Raw genomic sequence first — 16,019 nt, 5'->3', positions numbered from 1 at the left:
ACTCTTTGATTTGTTTTCTTGTTAATTATTGCCATTATAACAATTCTCCAACCAATTGATCCCTATTATTCTTGTTCTTGCCGGTTGACTCGATTGCCTTCGTACGTCTACAACGATCACACGCCCAATTATCTCTGCCTTTGCTCGTGCCTTTCTTCGATCAAACACCTGAAAATGCAAAGACAAAGGGCGCCCTTGAGGTCGTTTGCACTTCGACGCTCAAGTCAGTATAGGGCTAGGAAACACCGAAACTTAGCTATAAAAAGCTCTCTGTGTAATCTGTGTGTGTGTTAACACAAAAGCTGCGTAAAACTTGCGTAAGATTTAGCATACCTTATTAGGTTTGATACTACCCTTTATATACTCTAGGGTTTCCGCTGTTTTCTTTAACCGCAATTAGGGTTACTGAGGGTGTGCCTTAGCGCCGCTATCACCCACTCTTAGGGCAATCTAGCGCGTAAGACTCCCTTACTAGAGTGCAACCTCTAACAGGATGACCACCTGGGTACCAACTTGTGCACCTAATCTCTGGGGCCATTCGTCCTGGGAGTGCCCTAGCTGCTCACGTGCCATGCATGTAGCTTACCCCTAGAACGTGACCCTCACGGGTCGTATCTCTTCCAGTGGCTCTTTACTTGTGTTACGCCTGAACGCGTCATCTACACTGCACGCATAGGCCCCTCGTGATATAGGCTTCTCCCTAACTGACAACTGATGTGTGGTCTGGGATCTACCTCTCGTGGCCCAACTCTGTTGTTTGAGTCATCGATGTTCGATGTCTCATCGCCCTCACTATATTGCCGAGGACACATCAGCACATCCGGGCGCTCGACGCCTGACGACTCTTTGGCACCTTGTCTCACGTGTTTTGCGAGACAACGACCCACGCCGCTTGTGGGACCCAGCTTACGTGGCCCCATCATTACTAGCGGTCAACGACCCCCGAGGACTGGTCGGTACATAAGCCCCCTAGTCTCGAGCTGTAACTTGTTAAGCGAAGAGACTAAGTCCTCGCCCCTGGCGACCTACGTGGCTCTGTGTGACGGGATGTGAATAGTGCACCGAAGTGACGCTTCTCTGTGCCCGCTTTAATCTGCGCACACGTATCTTGATCAACGGCGCTTGCACTTCTTAGTTTACGATGAGCGTTCACAAACGCGCGCTTCGATCACTGTTCCATCATTCTCAAAAACTCTTGCGATCACTTCATCTTCTTCTTCAAGCGCTCTCACTTCTCCCTTGCGAAAACTAGAACTTTCAACTCTCATCAACCAAAGGTATGGTTTTTATCCATTGATCGCCCTTGTTTTTTGATTGTGCACTTTGATAACTGTCTGGGACTGTTTAAATTCCTTGTGTTTTAGCTTTTCTCTTCTTTTTCCTCTGTTCCTCTATTTTTCTGGGTTTTTTCTTCGAGAGTGGGGTTTTTCTGTTTTTGTTGAGTTACGCCATCATCTTCTTCTAAACCTTCGTTTTCTTTTTTTCTTTTCTTGCTCTTTAGCTTTCTTCAAGATGGCTCGAACAAAAACCACCTCCAACCCTCCACCCAACATAGATTACAGAGCCTTGTACCCCTGGGCCTCTGCTGAGCTTCTCGCTGAAACCTCTACTCTCAATTCTAGCGAGGATGTGAGGAAACACTGGGAAGGTGAGCCCGACTGTAAAGGGTGCGTCTTTGGGCGAGAAAGTGATGCTTATGTCTTGGTTCAACCCTGTGCTAAGGGCGAAACAATGTGCGCCGATGACCGGGCCAATGAAGGAGAGGCCTTCTTCTTCCTTTATCAAACTATCTTTAAATGGATCAAGCTGTATCTCCCCCTCATCGGGTTCGAAGGGCGTTGTTGACGGAGATCAACGTGGTCCCCGCCCAGCTGCATCCCAACAATTGGGCCTTCATGAGGGCCTTCTCTATACTGTGAACCATTTTGGGCACCCCCCTTCGGTCGACGTCTTCCTCCATTTCTTTGAAGCTAAGAGTCCCGGGAAGAACCTCTGGGTGAGCTTCAACGGCGTGGCAGGGACAGTTCTCCTCACGCTCTTCCAATAGTTCTATAAGGGCTTTGAGGGGAAGTTCTTTAGGGTGTGCTGCATTGAGCACGACCCCACTCTGCTGGACGAGTACCCCTTATACTGGGTGAGGGAACTAAAATCGAAGAAGCCCAAAACTCTCGAGGAAATGACCCCTCCCGATCGCGCATAGGAAAGGGCCCCAGAATATCGATTCCCCATGTGTGAAAAGGCCACGGTCTGTAAATCGACCTCAGCTCTTCTGGTGGCGCCTTGTGCCAGTCGGCGTGCTGTTGACACTGCTTGCACTTCCGAGCGTACCTTGTGCAATCTTCTCTCATTGTTGGCCAGTAATAGCCTGCACGAACAACCTTTGATGCCAAGGACCGACCTCCAACGTTGCTACCACAAATCCCCTCGTGGAGTTCTGCCATTATTCGTGTACACTGGTCTCCACTCACACACACCAGAATCGGGTGGGTGAACCCATGTCTGAACAACTTTCCATCAACGAGGGTGTATTTAGCGGAGTTCCTCTTTATCTTCTTGGCTTCAGCGGGCTCCAATGGAAGCACCCCATCAGCTAGATAGCGCCTATAGGGTGTCATCCATGTTTCCTCCTCTACAACCATGCATATCTGAATTGGTTCCCCTTCCAAGGCCGGGTAAGCACTTACATTGGGCGTCCCTAGCGTCTCCTGAGTCAACGACCGATGACTCCTTGACCTTCCACTAGTCGTACTGACCTGATGAAAGCCCACCCTGTTATCAGCAACAAAAGTTCGCGGTTCCTTGAGGGTTTCCTGTATGGCCGTCCTCTACCTTCCCCCTTGCCCGAACTAGCGAGCTTGGCCAGGAAGTAAGCTCGGGAATTCTACTATCTTGGGACGTGCACTAGCTCGAACACTACGAACGAGCCCTTCAAGATCTGGACGTACCCTAAGTACGCGGCAATCTATGGATCTTTGGCTTGATATTCCCCGATCACCTGACCTGTGGCTAAAAGGGAATCGCTCTTTGGCAATAAGCTTTGCGCTCCCATCTCTTTGGCCAAGAGCATCCCGGCTACGAGGGCTTTGTATTTTGCTTGGTTGTTGCTGGCCTTGAAAGCGAACCTTAGTGCATGCTCAATCAACAACCCGTTTGGTCCTTCCAAGATCGCACCAGCTCCACTCCCTTGTTGATTGGAGGACCCATCCACAGAGAGCACCCATCTAAGCTAGCTTCCTCCAGTTGTTGTGCGTCCACCGAGAAGAGCTCCACCACAAAGTCCGCAAATACCTGGCCTTTGATGTGGCCTCGGGGCTCATACTGGACATCAAACTCCGAAAGTTCCACTGCCCAACGCACCATCCTTCCTGCCATGTCCGGCTTCTGCAACACCTTCCAGATAGGTAAGTTCGTCATCACCACCACTGTGAAGCTCTGGAAGTAATGACGAAGCCTCCTAGCCGAGAACACCACAACCAGGGTTGCCTTCTCTAGGGCTTGATACCTCACCTCCGGCCCCTAGTAATACTTTCCTCACAAAGTATATCGGTTTCTGTACCTGGTCCTGCTCTTGGACGAGGACCGAACTGATCGCCCGCTCCATTACAACAAAATACAATTGAAGCGGAGCGCCCAACTGCGGCTTGCACAACACGGGAGGGGTGCCCAGGTATTCCTTTAACTTGAGGAATGCCTCCTCGCACTCTGCGGTCCACACGAACCGGCTATTCCTCCTCAAACACTGGAAGTAGGGGTGCCTTTTTTCCCCTCCAGCCGAGACAAATCTGGACAGGGCGGCCATCCGCCCTGTCAACTGCTGCACCTCCTTCACCGAGGTCGGGCTTCTCATGGCAAGGATTGCCGCACATTTCTCCGTGTTCGCCTCTATCCCACGCTCGGTGAGTAGGAAACCCAAGAACTTACTTGCCTCGACCCCGAACACGCACTTCTCAAGGTTTAACTTCAACCTGTACTTAGCTATTGTCGCAAACAGCTCTTCCAGATCAGACACATGCTGACCCCTCGCTTTTGAGGTCACCACCATGTCATCCACGTAGGTTTGCACATTCCTTCCTAACATGGGTGCAAGAACCCTATCCATCAGCCTCTAGTAGGTGGCGCCCGCATTCTTCAGCCCGAACGACATCACCGTGTAGCAGTAACAAGACGTCTCGGTCATAAACGTCGTCTTGCACTCGTCCCTCGGGTGCATCTTAATCTGGTTGTACCTTGAGAAAGAGTCCAGGAAGCTAAGCATCCTGCAGCCCGAGGCACTGTCCACCAACTTGATCTTGCTCAGCTTGGTTCAACGACTTACTAAGCTTGAACGTTCTGCCCTTGATCTGCCTCTCCACGATATCCCTTGCTGGCTCGGGTCGCCTCTCCCGAGCGCTTTCTGCGCGGGCGTCCCCGTCTCTGCTAGGTGGGCGCTCGGTAACCATGAACACCCCCCTCTTGGTCTTGAGGTTGCTCTCGTAGCACCTCTTAGTCTCTTGCTGGTCCGACTGGATAATTACCACCTTCCCGCTCAAGTCTGGCAACTTCATCTTCATATGGCATGTTGACGCTACCGCCCTTAGCCTATTCCAAGCTAGTCTTCCCAACAGAATATTATAGGTCGAGACAGCATTAACCACCAAGTACCTTATACTCTTCGTGCGGGATGCAACACCATCTGTAAAGGTGGTCCGCAGCTCCAAATGCCCCCGCACCTCCACTTACTCTCCCGTGAAGCCATACAGGCACCCATCATAAGGCCTCAGCTGGTCGGGAGACAGCTGCAGCTTGTTAAAGGTGGACCAAAACATTACATCCGTCGAGTCGCCTTGGTCCACTAACACTCGGTGCACCTTCCTCCCTGCGCTTACAATATAAATCACCATAGGGTCGTTGTCATGGGGAATGACATCTCGGAGATCAGCCTTTGTGAAAGTAAGGTCGATGTCGAGCATGTCATCCACCATTTGTGCTTCTATTGACATCACCGACCCTACGTACTTCTTGCGTTGAGAGGCGGTGCACCCTCCACCTGAGAAACCCCCTGAGATGGTGTGGATCTCCCCATGAACGGGCATCTCGTGCCCCTGTTCCTCTTTTGACGTTGCTGGAGTCTCAGCCCTCCGTGGCTCTGCCAGGTAGTCGTTTAGGAACCCACTCTTCACCAGTTCGTCCAACTGGTGTCCCAACGCCAAGTAGTTGCATATGGGATGACCAAACGACTGGTGAAACTCACACCAAGCCTCCTTGTGAGGTCCCAACTTCTTGTCAGTCTTGGGCGGCATCTTCAACCTCTCTGCTATGTTGGGCACAACTATCAAATCCTTCAGCTCTACCACAAAATTATGCCTCAAAGGCTTATTTTCCCTTGCACGCCCCCTAGTCTGAGGCTTCCTAGGCTCGTAGGGCTGCTTCTTTGCGGGGGTCCTCTTCTCTGTTGCAGCCTCATGCACTATCACGGGCTGGGCACGTGTCGGTGCTCGTGGGCGCGTGGGAACAACACATGCGCGCTTCTCATTCATCTCCTCTTTTGCTGCGATGTGAGCCACCGCTCGACGCCTTACCTCAGCGAAGGTTTTGGGACGACTCCTGATGAGTGATTCACTGAAAGGCCCCAGACAAATCCCCTTTCTGAACACTTTAACCATCATCGTTTCATCCTTGGTGTTAAGCCTCACCACCTGCGCCCCAAAACGGTTAACAAACTCTTTCAGTGACTCACTCTGGTACTGTCTTACATCGAAGAGATTGTAAGAGTTGGGTGGGGGAGCGTGATTCGCAATGTACTGCTCCCTGAACAATTTTGACAACTGTGCGAACAACGTCACATGGCCATCAGGGAGGCTGATGAACCAATCCATTATTGTCCCTACCAGCATGCTCATGAACAACTTACACCTTACTGCATCAGAACCACCAACCAGCATCATCTGCGTGTGGAAAGCTGTGAGATGGGCCTCTAGATCCTCCATCCCTGTGAACGTGACTTTCGGTCCCATGAACGTAGCTAGTATCACAACATCCATAATCGCCTGCGAGAAAGGCATGGGAAACTCCCTGGGAGGAGTAACACATTCTTGTTCCTCTGTTTCACGATCCCCTGCCTGGTTACGCAAATCACGCCGCAACTCTTCATTGGTTTGGTGTAGTTCTTCGTTTCTCGCTTGTGACGCAGCCAGATCAATCTGGATGCGTTCTTGATCAGCTCTTGACGCTGCCATCGCTTCTTGAAGGCTTTGCATCATCTCCATGACTTATTGCAGAGTAAGACCTTCGCCCCCGATTGGTGCAGCAGATCCTTGCCTCGTATTCCTCATCTTGATCGATTCTTGATGAATCTTGATGAATCTTTCTCAGTTCTTGCAGCTGGGACAATCGTTTTAGATTGTGCCCCACGGTGGGCGCCAAATGTTCCCGCTTGATTTAAAACGTCTTCGTGCACTTACGATAACCTTGCGTCCAAGGATCCCTTCGTCTCTACGTGCCTTTCCCCTGATGGAATCACCTGAAACAAAGAGACAAAGGACGCCCTCGCGGCCATTTGCACTCCGACGCTCAAGTCAAACTCTCGGGCTAAGAAACACCAAAAAACACTGAACTCTGAGAGCTCAGTGTGTGTTTTCGCGTTAGAACTGCGTACCTTATTTTGTTGGTTGTTACCCTTTATATACTCTTTAGTGTTTTTGCTTCCTTCGCTAACTGTGACTTAGGATTACTGTAGGTGCGTCTTAGCATCACTATCACCCACTCTTAGGGCCATTTAGTGTGCAAGACCCCCCTTTACTGGAGTGCAACCTCCGCGGGATGACCACTCGAGTGCCAACTCATGCACCCAATCTCTAGGTCATCCGCCCTGGGAGTGCCCTGTCTTATTCACGTGCCATGCATGCAGATCACCCCCTGGGACGTGACCCTTATCAGTCGTCTCCTTCCCAAGAACTCTTTGATTGTAACGCACCCTACCACCTCGCCACACCCCATGCATGGACATTCTGTGACCTTGACTTCTCCCTTACTGAGTGCTGGAATGTGGCTTGGAAACCACCCTTTTTCGGTTCAGCTTTACTGTTTGGATTACCGGTGTCTAAGGCCTCCACGCCTCGCACCTTAATGCCGCTCCCTCCTCGGCTGCTCTTACCCGCGAGCTTACTGAGACTCTAGCCCGTCCTGCTAGCCTCCCAGTGGACCCAGCCTTCGAGACCCCACCAGAACTTTGGTCAACGCCCAAGTCCGATGATTGGTAGGTACAATTACAATAGTTTTTTATACTATATTAAAAAATAAATTTTAAGTCCAACTCAATATTAGAAAACAAATTGTAAAATGATGTTTGGACTCTTTTATATACTATTATTTAAACTTATATTTAATCGGTATAGGAAATTTAAGACACGTTTTATGATGATAGTGCAACATTCCTTCCATTAATGTTTTTAACATAAAGATATATAATTCACATTGTTGATATATATTCAATGTTGGTGTGTCTCATTGTGTCATTACAGTTATGATCACTTTCCAGGGACGAAGTTGGTGGCGTAGGCCCAGGCATTGTTGTTGACTGGGTCAGCAAGATGATCTGCAAGGTTCTCCAAAGGTCCCTTTCCAGTGACAATGGCCTGAACGAAGAAACCAAACATGGAGAACATGGCCAATCTCCCATTCTTCAACTCTTTAACCTTCAACTCAGCAAAAGCCTCTGGGTCATCAGCAAGACCCAATGGGTCGAAGCTCCCACCCGGGTAGATTGGGTCAGTCACCTCACCCAAAGGCCCACCAGCAATGCGATAACCCTCCACTGCACCCATCAATATAACCTGTGTGGCCCAGATGGCAAGGATGCTCTGTGCATGGACTAAGCTTGGGTTGCCCAAGTAGTCAAGCCCACCCTCACTGAATATCTGAGACCCAGCCTTGAACCACACGGCCTCTCCGAACTTCACACCGTTGCGGGCCAAGAGTTCTGGGAACACACAACCCAAAGCTCCCAACATAGCCCATCTGGAGTGGATGACTTCCAGTTCACGGTTTTTGGCAAAAGTCTCTGGGTCAGCAGAAAGGCCAGCAGTGTCCCAGCCGTAGTCACCTGGGAATTGGCCAGTGAGGTAGGAAGGGGCCTCACCGGAGAATGGGCCCAAGTACTTGGCACGATCTGGGCCGTACCATGGGCTTCCAGAAGAAACCGACTTGGAGGCCGTCTTCCTCATGGAAATCCTTCCACCGGAGAGGTCGGGGGTGGCAGGAGAAAGCTTGATCGCTTGGCCTGCCAGTGACGGTGAAGAGAGAGCCATTGTGGAAGCAGCCATTGTAATGTTTGTGTTGCAGAATAAATAAAAGAATTAAAAGTTTTGGTAAATGAATGAATGATTTGTTGATGCATGTGTTCCTATTATATACCTTGAAGATGAATGGGTTGTTATCTTTACGAGATCTATACCTCATTTTCTATTGGTTTGGATTTGAAGGATCCTTTATGTCCACATGTTTGTTTTCGTACTTCCTTTATACTTTTGGATTGTGGTTTGCTTCCTGACAAAGAGGGATCAGATATCTACAAACATATCAATAAATACTTCTTACACCAAATAAGACATTGCCATTTGTGATTTCCGGATACGTAAATTCATAAATAGATGAGCATAGTGGGACAAGCTTTTGCTAAATCTTTTGTTTCATCCTCTTTGGTTGGCATCAAATTAAATTACAGTATTTCCATTTTTTTAAGAAACATATACAAAATGAGAATATGGTCATTTTTGTCTCTCTCAACTAAATAAAACAACCAATTTCTTCAAACCAAACCAATGAATAACTACACTGATTAATGTTTATATTATATAATTTGAGAAAAGTAGTTTGTGAGAGATAGGCCTCTGATTTGCTTCAGTGCTGCATCTGCCACTGGAGTATTTCTCCTGTGCTTCTTACATTTACGCCAAAGTTAACATTCTTCACTATTTTATGTTCATAAAAAAAGTAGTAAAATATACCGTCTATCACATATTTAATGATTCAAGTGATGAAACTAATTTTAATAAATATAAATATACAAATTGCTAATAAATAAATATAATATCATAATTTTATAATATTAGAAACTAAAATAAGAATATCATTTTACTTTATTTTAAAACTATGTATTATATTATTTTTACATAATTTTCTGTTATTTGACAAGAATAATCATCTCGATGAATTATTTAATAACATTTTTCAATCAATTAAATTTATGATTATCAGCATAGAATAATTATCCAGTTTTTTTTATCTTAGTAAAAAAATAATATAAATATCCTGAAACAACGTTAATATAAACTTTCCGTGTGTAATGGTGAAGATTTGGTATTTAGAAGTTTTTTTTTTCAGCATGAAAGTCTTCCTAGAATTTGTCTTTTTTTAAATGATTTTACATTGGAGACTTAAAAAAAGTAGAAATATATATATATATATATATATATATATATATATTAAAGAAAGAAATGAGTTTTTATAAAATAATAATAAATTAAAATGATTTAGTTTAAAAAAAAATTGTGAGAATGAAGAAAATAAAAAATAAAAACTATTAATGTTGTTATTGAAAAATAAATAATAATGTTATTATTATTGAAAACACCAAATTAACATAAAATTTTAAAAATTGTAATAAGATAAAGTTGAATATAATGTTAAAGCTAAAGTTAAATTTATAAAAATTTAGGACAAAAATTGTATCGTTTGTCGTGATTGAGTCATGACTCGATCACTTAAAATGTGACTTTTCAGTTCACTTAACTTAGGCCTAATAGACAGAGATCGATCTAAATAAAAGCAGGTTTCATGGTCCTTAAAGAGGTCGATCTTGAAAGATGTCAAATGCATTAAAGACTTTAAAACAACAAGAAATAGAAACACAACTAAATCAGTTAATTAAATCTATTTATCATATAAGTTTAACAAATATAAACAATCAGAGATGATACTTTGTAGATCAACATCCCTGAAATTAGAAGAAATATATTAACATATGACGAGGTTGCTATTTACTCCTAAAGGAGGATCACGAGTGTTATAAAAGAGACTTGAAACCCCAAACAAAGATAAGAATTATTTCATACAATATACACACTACACTCATATTTTAATGCTCTCACTGACATGATCGTCAGATTCTTATCAACAGGTGAAGCTCCCCTCATTGTGATTTCCAAGCACCTCGAAGAAGTAGAGTTGAAAGGTTGATCCAGGAACCACCTCCAAAACCATACGTAGATTTGTTGACGAGAACAAAAACCGTTGTATGGAACTAAAATTAAAAAAATAAATAATAATGCTAAAGCTAAATTAAATAAAAATTTAAAAGTAGGAATGTGGGTTCCGGTGGTAATTTTTGTTGTGCGTGTGGATCATTTAATAGTTGCGGAACTGACAATAAATATATAGAATTGGTCATGTACCATTCCATATACTATCTAGTGTGGAACTAAGGTTCATGTGACCAATTGACATTAGTTCTATTGGGCATCTGATTAGGGATCCAACCTATGTGTTTGATGAAGTCTTGAAGATATATAAGTTTAAAATCAATAGGTTAACTCGTGTTTTGATAAGTGCTAGATTTCAGTAATATTTCATATTAAAATACATACACTTATGGATATTAATTGATCACATAAACATAAAATAACCCTTAATTTATGAATTTATACCTTTTTACATGTTTTTGTGATTTTAATTTGAATAAGAACGATTTATTCCCAAATTTGTGTTAATTTTAGGATTTTAGGGAAGAATGATGATTGGGCATAAGAAGAATATAGAAAGCTAAAAAGGAAAAATAGAAACGCACCAACCACTCACCAAAACTCGTCCAAACCCTAATCATGTCGATGAATTATTCAATGATATTTTAAAATGAATTAATTTTATTATTATGAGCATATTATTATGAGCATAAAATAGTAACATAAATTCTGCAGGTCGACTATTAATTCTAAATATAAAACCTTCTAGTGTATAACGATGAAAATTTGGTATTTAGAGAGTAGAATCTCATATTCTTTTGGCATAAACATCATCCGTGTTTTATACAAATTACTACTAGATAAATATAAAATCATATTAGAAACTACAATAAAAATATTATCCTATTACTTGATTTTAAAACTATATATTATATTATTTTTACATAATTTTGATTTATTTTACAAGAATAACATCTCGATGAATTAATTAATAATATTTTAAAAATGAATTAGTTTTATTATTATCCACAAAAATTTATCAAATTATTTTTCCTAAATAGTATGAAAAGTGTATTGAGCTGGAATGCTCGGGACCTCGGTTCAAGCATTTGGTTGAAGTTAGCTCAATTTTGGGTCCAAAAGCAGGTCATGGGTTCGGTTCAGTATTAATGGTAAGCTCGATAAAAGAACAAGTTTGGATATATGATATTATAAGGCATATGTTAGTTAAAATTATATGTGAATATAATTTTTTTAATTAAATACATATATATGTAAATATAAAACAATTAGTTGAATATATATTAATGAATGTATAAGTTGTTAATTGAATATATAAGTTGTTAAAGTTGTTAACTATGTAGCAAACATTCGTGAAAAAAGGTGCACAACTTTTTCTTCTGTTGTTAGTACCGTGAGTAAAGGTGTCCGTATGCAGAATATTTTTCTGTTATATATCCTTTCAGTTGAGATTATATTCTCGTGAGTGAAAGTTGTTAAAGAGATAACTATAAAAGGGGCTTGAGACCTTCGGAAAAGGTATGTGTTTCTAAGTACTAGGGACTGAAACTGATTATTATTTTGTATGCTCTCACTGATGATGAACCATAAGCATATAACAAAAGCAAAACCAAGAGCAAGAATTCAAGACAAAGACATATATGAAATGGAAATGAATTGAAAAGAGTGGAAGAAAAGTAGTTTATGGAGTGATTGTGAGAATGGTTCACGCCACTTGGGGTGTGGTAGCCACCAAGATGAGTGAAGGGCCGCCACTTGAGAGTCTCACACTATTCAAGATAAGACCTAGCCAAGAGGATTCAAACCTCACAAACTTCTCACACAATTTGTGTTGAGTAACTTTTCTATTCAAAATTAACATGTAAAATACAATGGGTTGGCCTCCTATTTATAGGTGAAGGAGCCTTGGAAAACAAGCAAGAGGGATAGGATGGGAAATGGGAAAAAATGGTCAGCCTTAGGGTTTGACTAAGTCAAAACCGCATCATAGACTTATTCTTCTAGAAACTAGGTCAAATAGCCTTCCTAAAGGGCTAGGAACAAGCTAAAATGATACCTACACCCCCTATTAAGCTAAAGGCACCTTATTCTAGCCTATCTTTATTTGGACCCCTAAAGAGAGCCCAAATTATTTACAACATATTTGTATCTTATAAGAAGACCAAAAGGAAGAATAGTTGGTGTGTTGGTTTATGCTCAACTCCTTTGGTGAGGTCCATGTGAAACTTACTAAACTTTTAACAATGAAACTTTCTTTAGAAATTTGTCAAAGCAAAAGGATTAAAATTCCACAAAGGTTGAAACCAATTTGCCAATCAAGATGAACCCCAAATTTTGAAAATGTTGCTCTTTGAAAGATTGGAACACAAATAGCTTGCGCCACTTCTCTTCCCTTTCTTTTATACTTGTTTTTGGATTATGGAAATGAAATGTCCATAGTTTTGATCATGCATATTTTCATATAACTCCAATTTTCACAAAAAGTTTGGGATTCAAAATAATTGATCACTTGAAATCTTTTGTTTGGAACTTAAATCTACTTCTACTAAAAGAAGTTTCTAATTACTTATAAACTTTCACAATTAAAAGCAAGTAAGTAGAGACAAAAATATAAGGACTCCTAGAACACTAAAGAACATATGACTCAAGGAAAAAGAACCAAGAACAATAAAAGACATAAAGGACATTCAAAAAGCAAAACAATGTTATTGAATAAGGTAAATCCCGAATTTAAAAGCAAGAAAAATAAAGGGTTGAATTTAAAAGTGCTTGAAAGTAAAGACAAGAATTTAAAGGTACTTCAATGTAAAGACAAGGAATTAAAGGTTTTTGAATTTAAAGACAAGGAATTAAAGATGCAAGAAAGTAAAGTGCTAATCAACTCTAAACAAGATAAGCTCAAAAACCAAAGCTCTGAATACCACATGATGTGAGTTGATTTTTAGATGTTTTCATTTATGGTGACATTTTTACTTAAGATTGGAATTTTTAACAATTAATGGTGAGGACCTAAGGAATATTCCCACTGAACACGAACTTAACCAAGTGGTTAAGTAAGTGTGAATGTTCACTTCACAGAGGCAAAGATGAAAAACAAGATATGGTGAGAATGAGATGCAATTGCAGAATTGAAAATAGGCACAAGGTAAACATCAATGGTGTTCATGGTCTCCCAAATGATGCACCATAATCATGATTAGGAGTGAAACCCAAGAGTAACAAAGAAGATAAACTAAGATACAAACACATAAAATGAAATTAGAAAACTTATGATGGTGGGTGAGAAATGCCACGCCACTTGGAGGGTGATGTGCTCCAAGATGAGTGTGTTGACCGCCACTTGAGAGCTTCCCAATCACTCAAGATAAGACCTCAAACCTAAGAGGACATAAGCCTCCCTAATAGGCACACAATTTGTGCAGAGTTTCTTTATTTCATTCAAATTCAACTTGTAAAATACAATAAGGTAGGCCTCCTATTTATAGGTGAAGGAGCCTCGGAGAACAAGCATGAAGGGTAGCATGGAAACACTAAAAAAGGGGCAGCCTTAGGGTTTGACTAAGTCAAACCCGCACCCTAGGCTTGTCCTTCTAGAAACTAGGTCAAAATCCCTTTCTAAAGGGCTAGGAACAAGCTAAAATGCTAACTACACCCCTTATTATGCTAAATGTACCTTATTATAGGCTATATTTGTTATTTGGACCCCTAAAGAGAGCCCAAATTATTTACAACATATTTGTATCTTATAAGAAAACCAAAAGGAAAAATAGTTGGTGTGCTGGTTTATGCTTAACTCCTCTGGTGAGGTTCATGTGATCCTTGGTGGGGTTATAAATTGTTTGTTGAGGTCCATGTGATCCAATGCGGAGTTGTGCAAAAGTAATGAGAAATTATGCAAGAGCCTACACCAACGTGTCGAACGCTCTAATAGGGAACGATCTCTAAGCTTTCCAGCGAGTAATAGTCCCAAACCATTCTTGAAGGAGATCATGGATGAGCCTGTGTCAGTTCATTACATCACACTGAAAATCGCCTTTTTCACAGGGATAGAGGACCCTGAAAATCACCTTACAACATTCAATGATCAGATGATTCTCTCTGGAGGAACGGATGGCATCCAATATAAAATGTTCATGGGAACTTTTATAGGTACAAGCCTACAATGGTTCAGTGGGATACTTGATGGTCTGATCACCTCTTTCTCTCAGTTTTCAACGATGTTTAGAGAGCAATTCTCCGCCAACAAGGTCAATCGCACGAGGACATATGACCTCATCAACGTGAGGTAAGGGGAGGGAGAGTCGTTGAAGAATTACTTGAATAGGTTTAGTGCACTTACAGTAAGACTTCAAACGCATGATGAAGATATGATGATCGCCGCTTTCGAGCAAGGGATCGCGATGGGACCATTCTGTTCGAATATATGGCCTTAAACGAGAGGGTGGTGAATTGTTTAAAGGGGGTTTTCGAAAATTTTTTAAGCTAGAACAAAATCCTTTGAATGAAACTCAATCCAAAATTTAGTTAGCCATGATATAAAGCACAAAACAGCAAAGCACCAGAAAAACAATCGGTTGTTTCTTCGAAACAATCGGTTGTTTATACCAGCAAAGCAATAACAATTGAATTTAAATGAGTTTAAGGGAAGAGAGAGATACACAAATAGTTTATACTGGTTCGCTCTTAAACCAAGAGCTACATCCAGTCCCCAAAATCCACTAGGCAAACCACTAAGCAATCAAATACAAATTACACACCAAACCACCAAAGAAGTGATCTTGAACCCTTCAAGAAATACACTTCCTTTGGCACAACACACACCAAGAATGTTGATCTTGACAACCTCAAGAGCACACAACACTCATTGGCTTACAACACCAGAAAATACAAAGTATTCAAAACGAATTACACTTGTTTACAGAATGAACTGAAATCAATACAGATGTAATCCTCTTCCACTCTCTCTTGAGAAAACCAAAGATGAAAAGTGAATGTTCAAAACATGAAAGAAATTTCTCACAACTTAAAAACTCAAATATGTTTTTCTTGTTTGTTATAAAACATAAACAAACTGTTTAAAGCTTTCAAAGATTGGTCAAAGCATTTAATACATGAGCGTATTCAGTTGAAAATCATTTAAAGCACGCTCAACTAACAAAACAGATTCTGTTAGGATTTTCAAAAAAACAATCGATTGAAAGCACGAAACAATCGATTGTTTTGGTTTGACAACAAGTCAACCAACCAAAACAGTTTTCAACCTTTTCAAAAACACCTAAGAGTAAAACAATCGGTTGTTTCGACAAAATAAATGGTTGTTTTTCACTTAGTTTGAAAAACACTTTAATCTTAAAAGGTTTAAAAACACTTTAGCTTTAGATTCAACAAAGAGTGGATTACACAGATAAACTACCCAGATCCTATCCTAAACACAGCAGCAACTTCATCCTTGCATCAAACACTTGGATTTGGATTATTCAAAGCCTTTGATCACTTTTGATTCAACAATCTCCCCCTCTTTGATGAAGACAAATCCCTGGTTGCTTGTGTTGGACTTATTTGAATCTGAAGCAGTTCTTGCAAAACAAGGTTTAAGCAATATACAACATCTATGACAACAGGTTAGAATAGCACATATAGCTTGTGTTCTGCTTAACCAATACAACAGAGAAAACCAGCCAAAAAGACAAACCAAGGCAAACCATAAAGCATCAGCAGAAATAAAAATCACTTAAACAGATAAAGTTTCCAGAGTTTAAGACAACACAACATAAAACTCTC

General features: G+C 41.5%; 2 protein-coding genes across 2 annotated transcripts; both read right to left on the bottom strand.

Annotated features, from left to right (window-relative positions):
* Positions 1–4,715: 4,715 nt before the first annotated feature.
* Positions 4,716–5,924, bottom strand: LOC137838483 (uncharacterized). The gene has a single exon (XM_068647728.2). The coding sequence runs from the start codon at positions 5,922–5,924 to the stop codon at positions 4,716–4,718; it is 1,209 nt and encodes a 402-aa protein (XP_068503829.2).
* A 1,464-nt stretch (positions 5,925–7,388) lies between these two features.
* Positions 7,389–8,374, bottom strand: LOC137837443 (chlorophyll a-b binding protein, chloroplastic). The gene has a single exon (XM_068646429.2). It carries the CDS (start codon positions 8,298–8,300, stop codon positions 7,506–7,508), a length of 795 nt encoding a protein of 264 aa, XP_068502530.1. The 5' UTR covers positions 8,301–8,374; the 3' UTR covers positions 7,389–7,505.
* Positions 8,375–16,019: the final 7,645 nt, after the last annotated feature.

The sequence above is a fragment of the Phaseolus vulgaris genome, chromosome 4, assembly GCF_051622355.1.
Source record: "Phaseolus vulgaris cultivar YP4 chromosome 4, ASM5162235v1, whole genome shotgun sequence".
NCBI lineage: Eukaryota > Viridiplantae > Streptophyta > Magnoliopsida > Fabales > Fabaceae > Phaseolus > Phaseolus vulgaris.
This window is presented reverse-complemented; position numbering and strand designations above follow the sequence as displayed.

Bases quoted from the DNA above. Each gene is read 5' to 3' on its own strand.
- LOC137838483 (XM_068647728.2), bottom strand. From the start codon at position 5,924: ATGATGCTGGTTGGTGGTTCTGATGCAGTAAGGTGTAAGTTGTTCATG.
- LOC137837443 (XM_068646429.2), bottom strand. From the start codon at position 8,300: ATGGCTGCTTCCACAATGGCTCTCTCTTCACCGTCACTGGCAGGCCAA.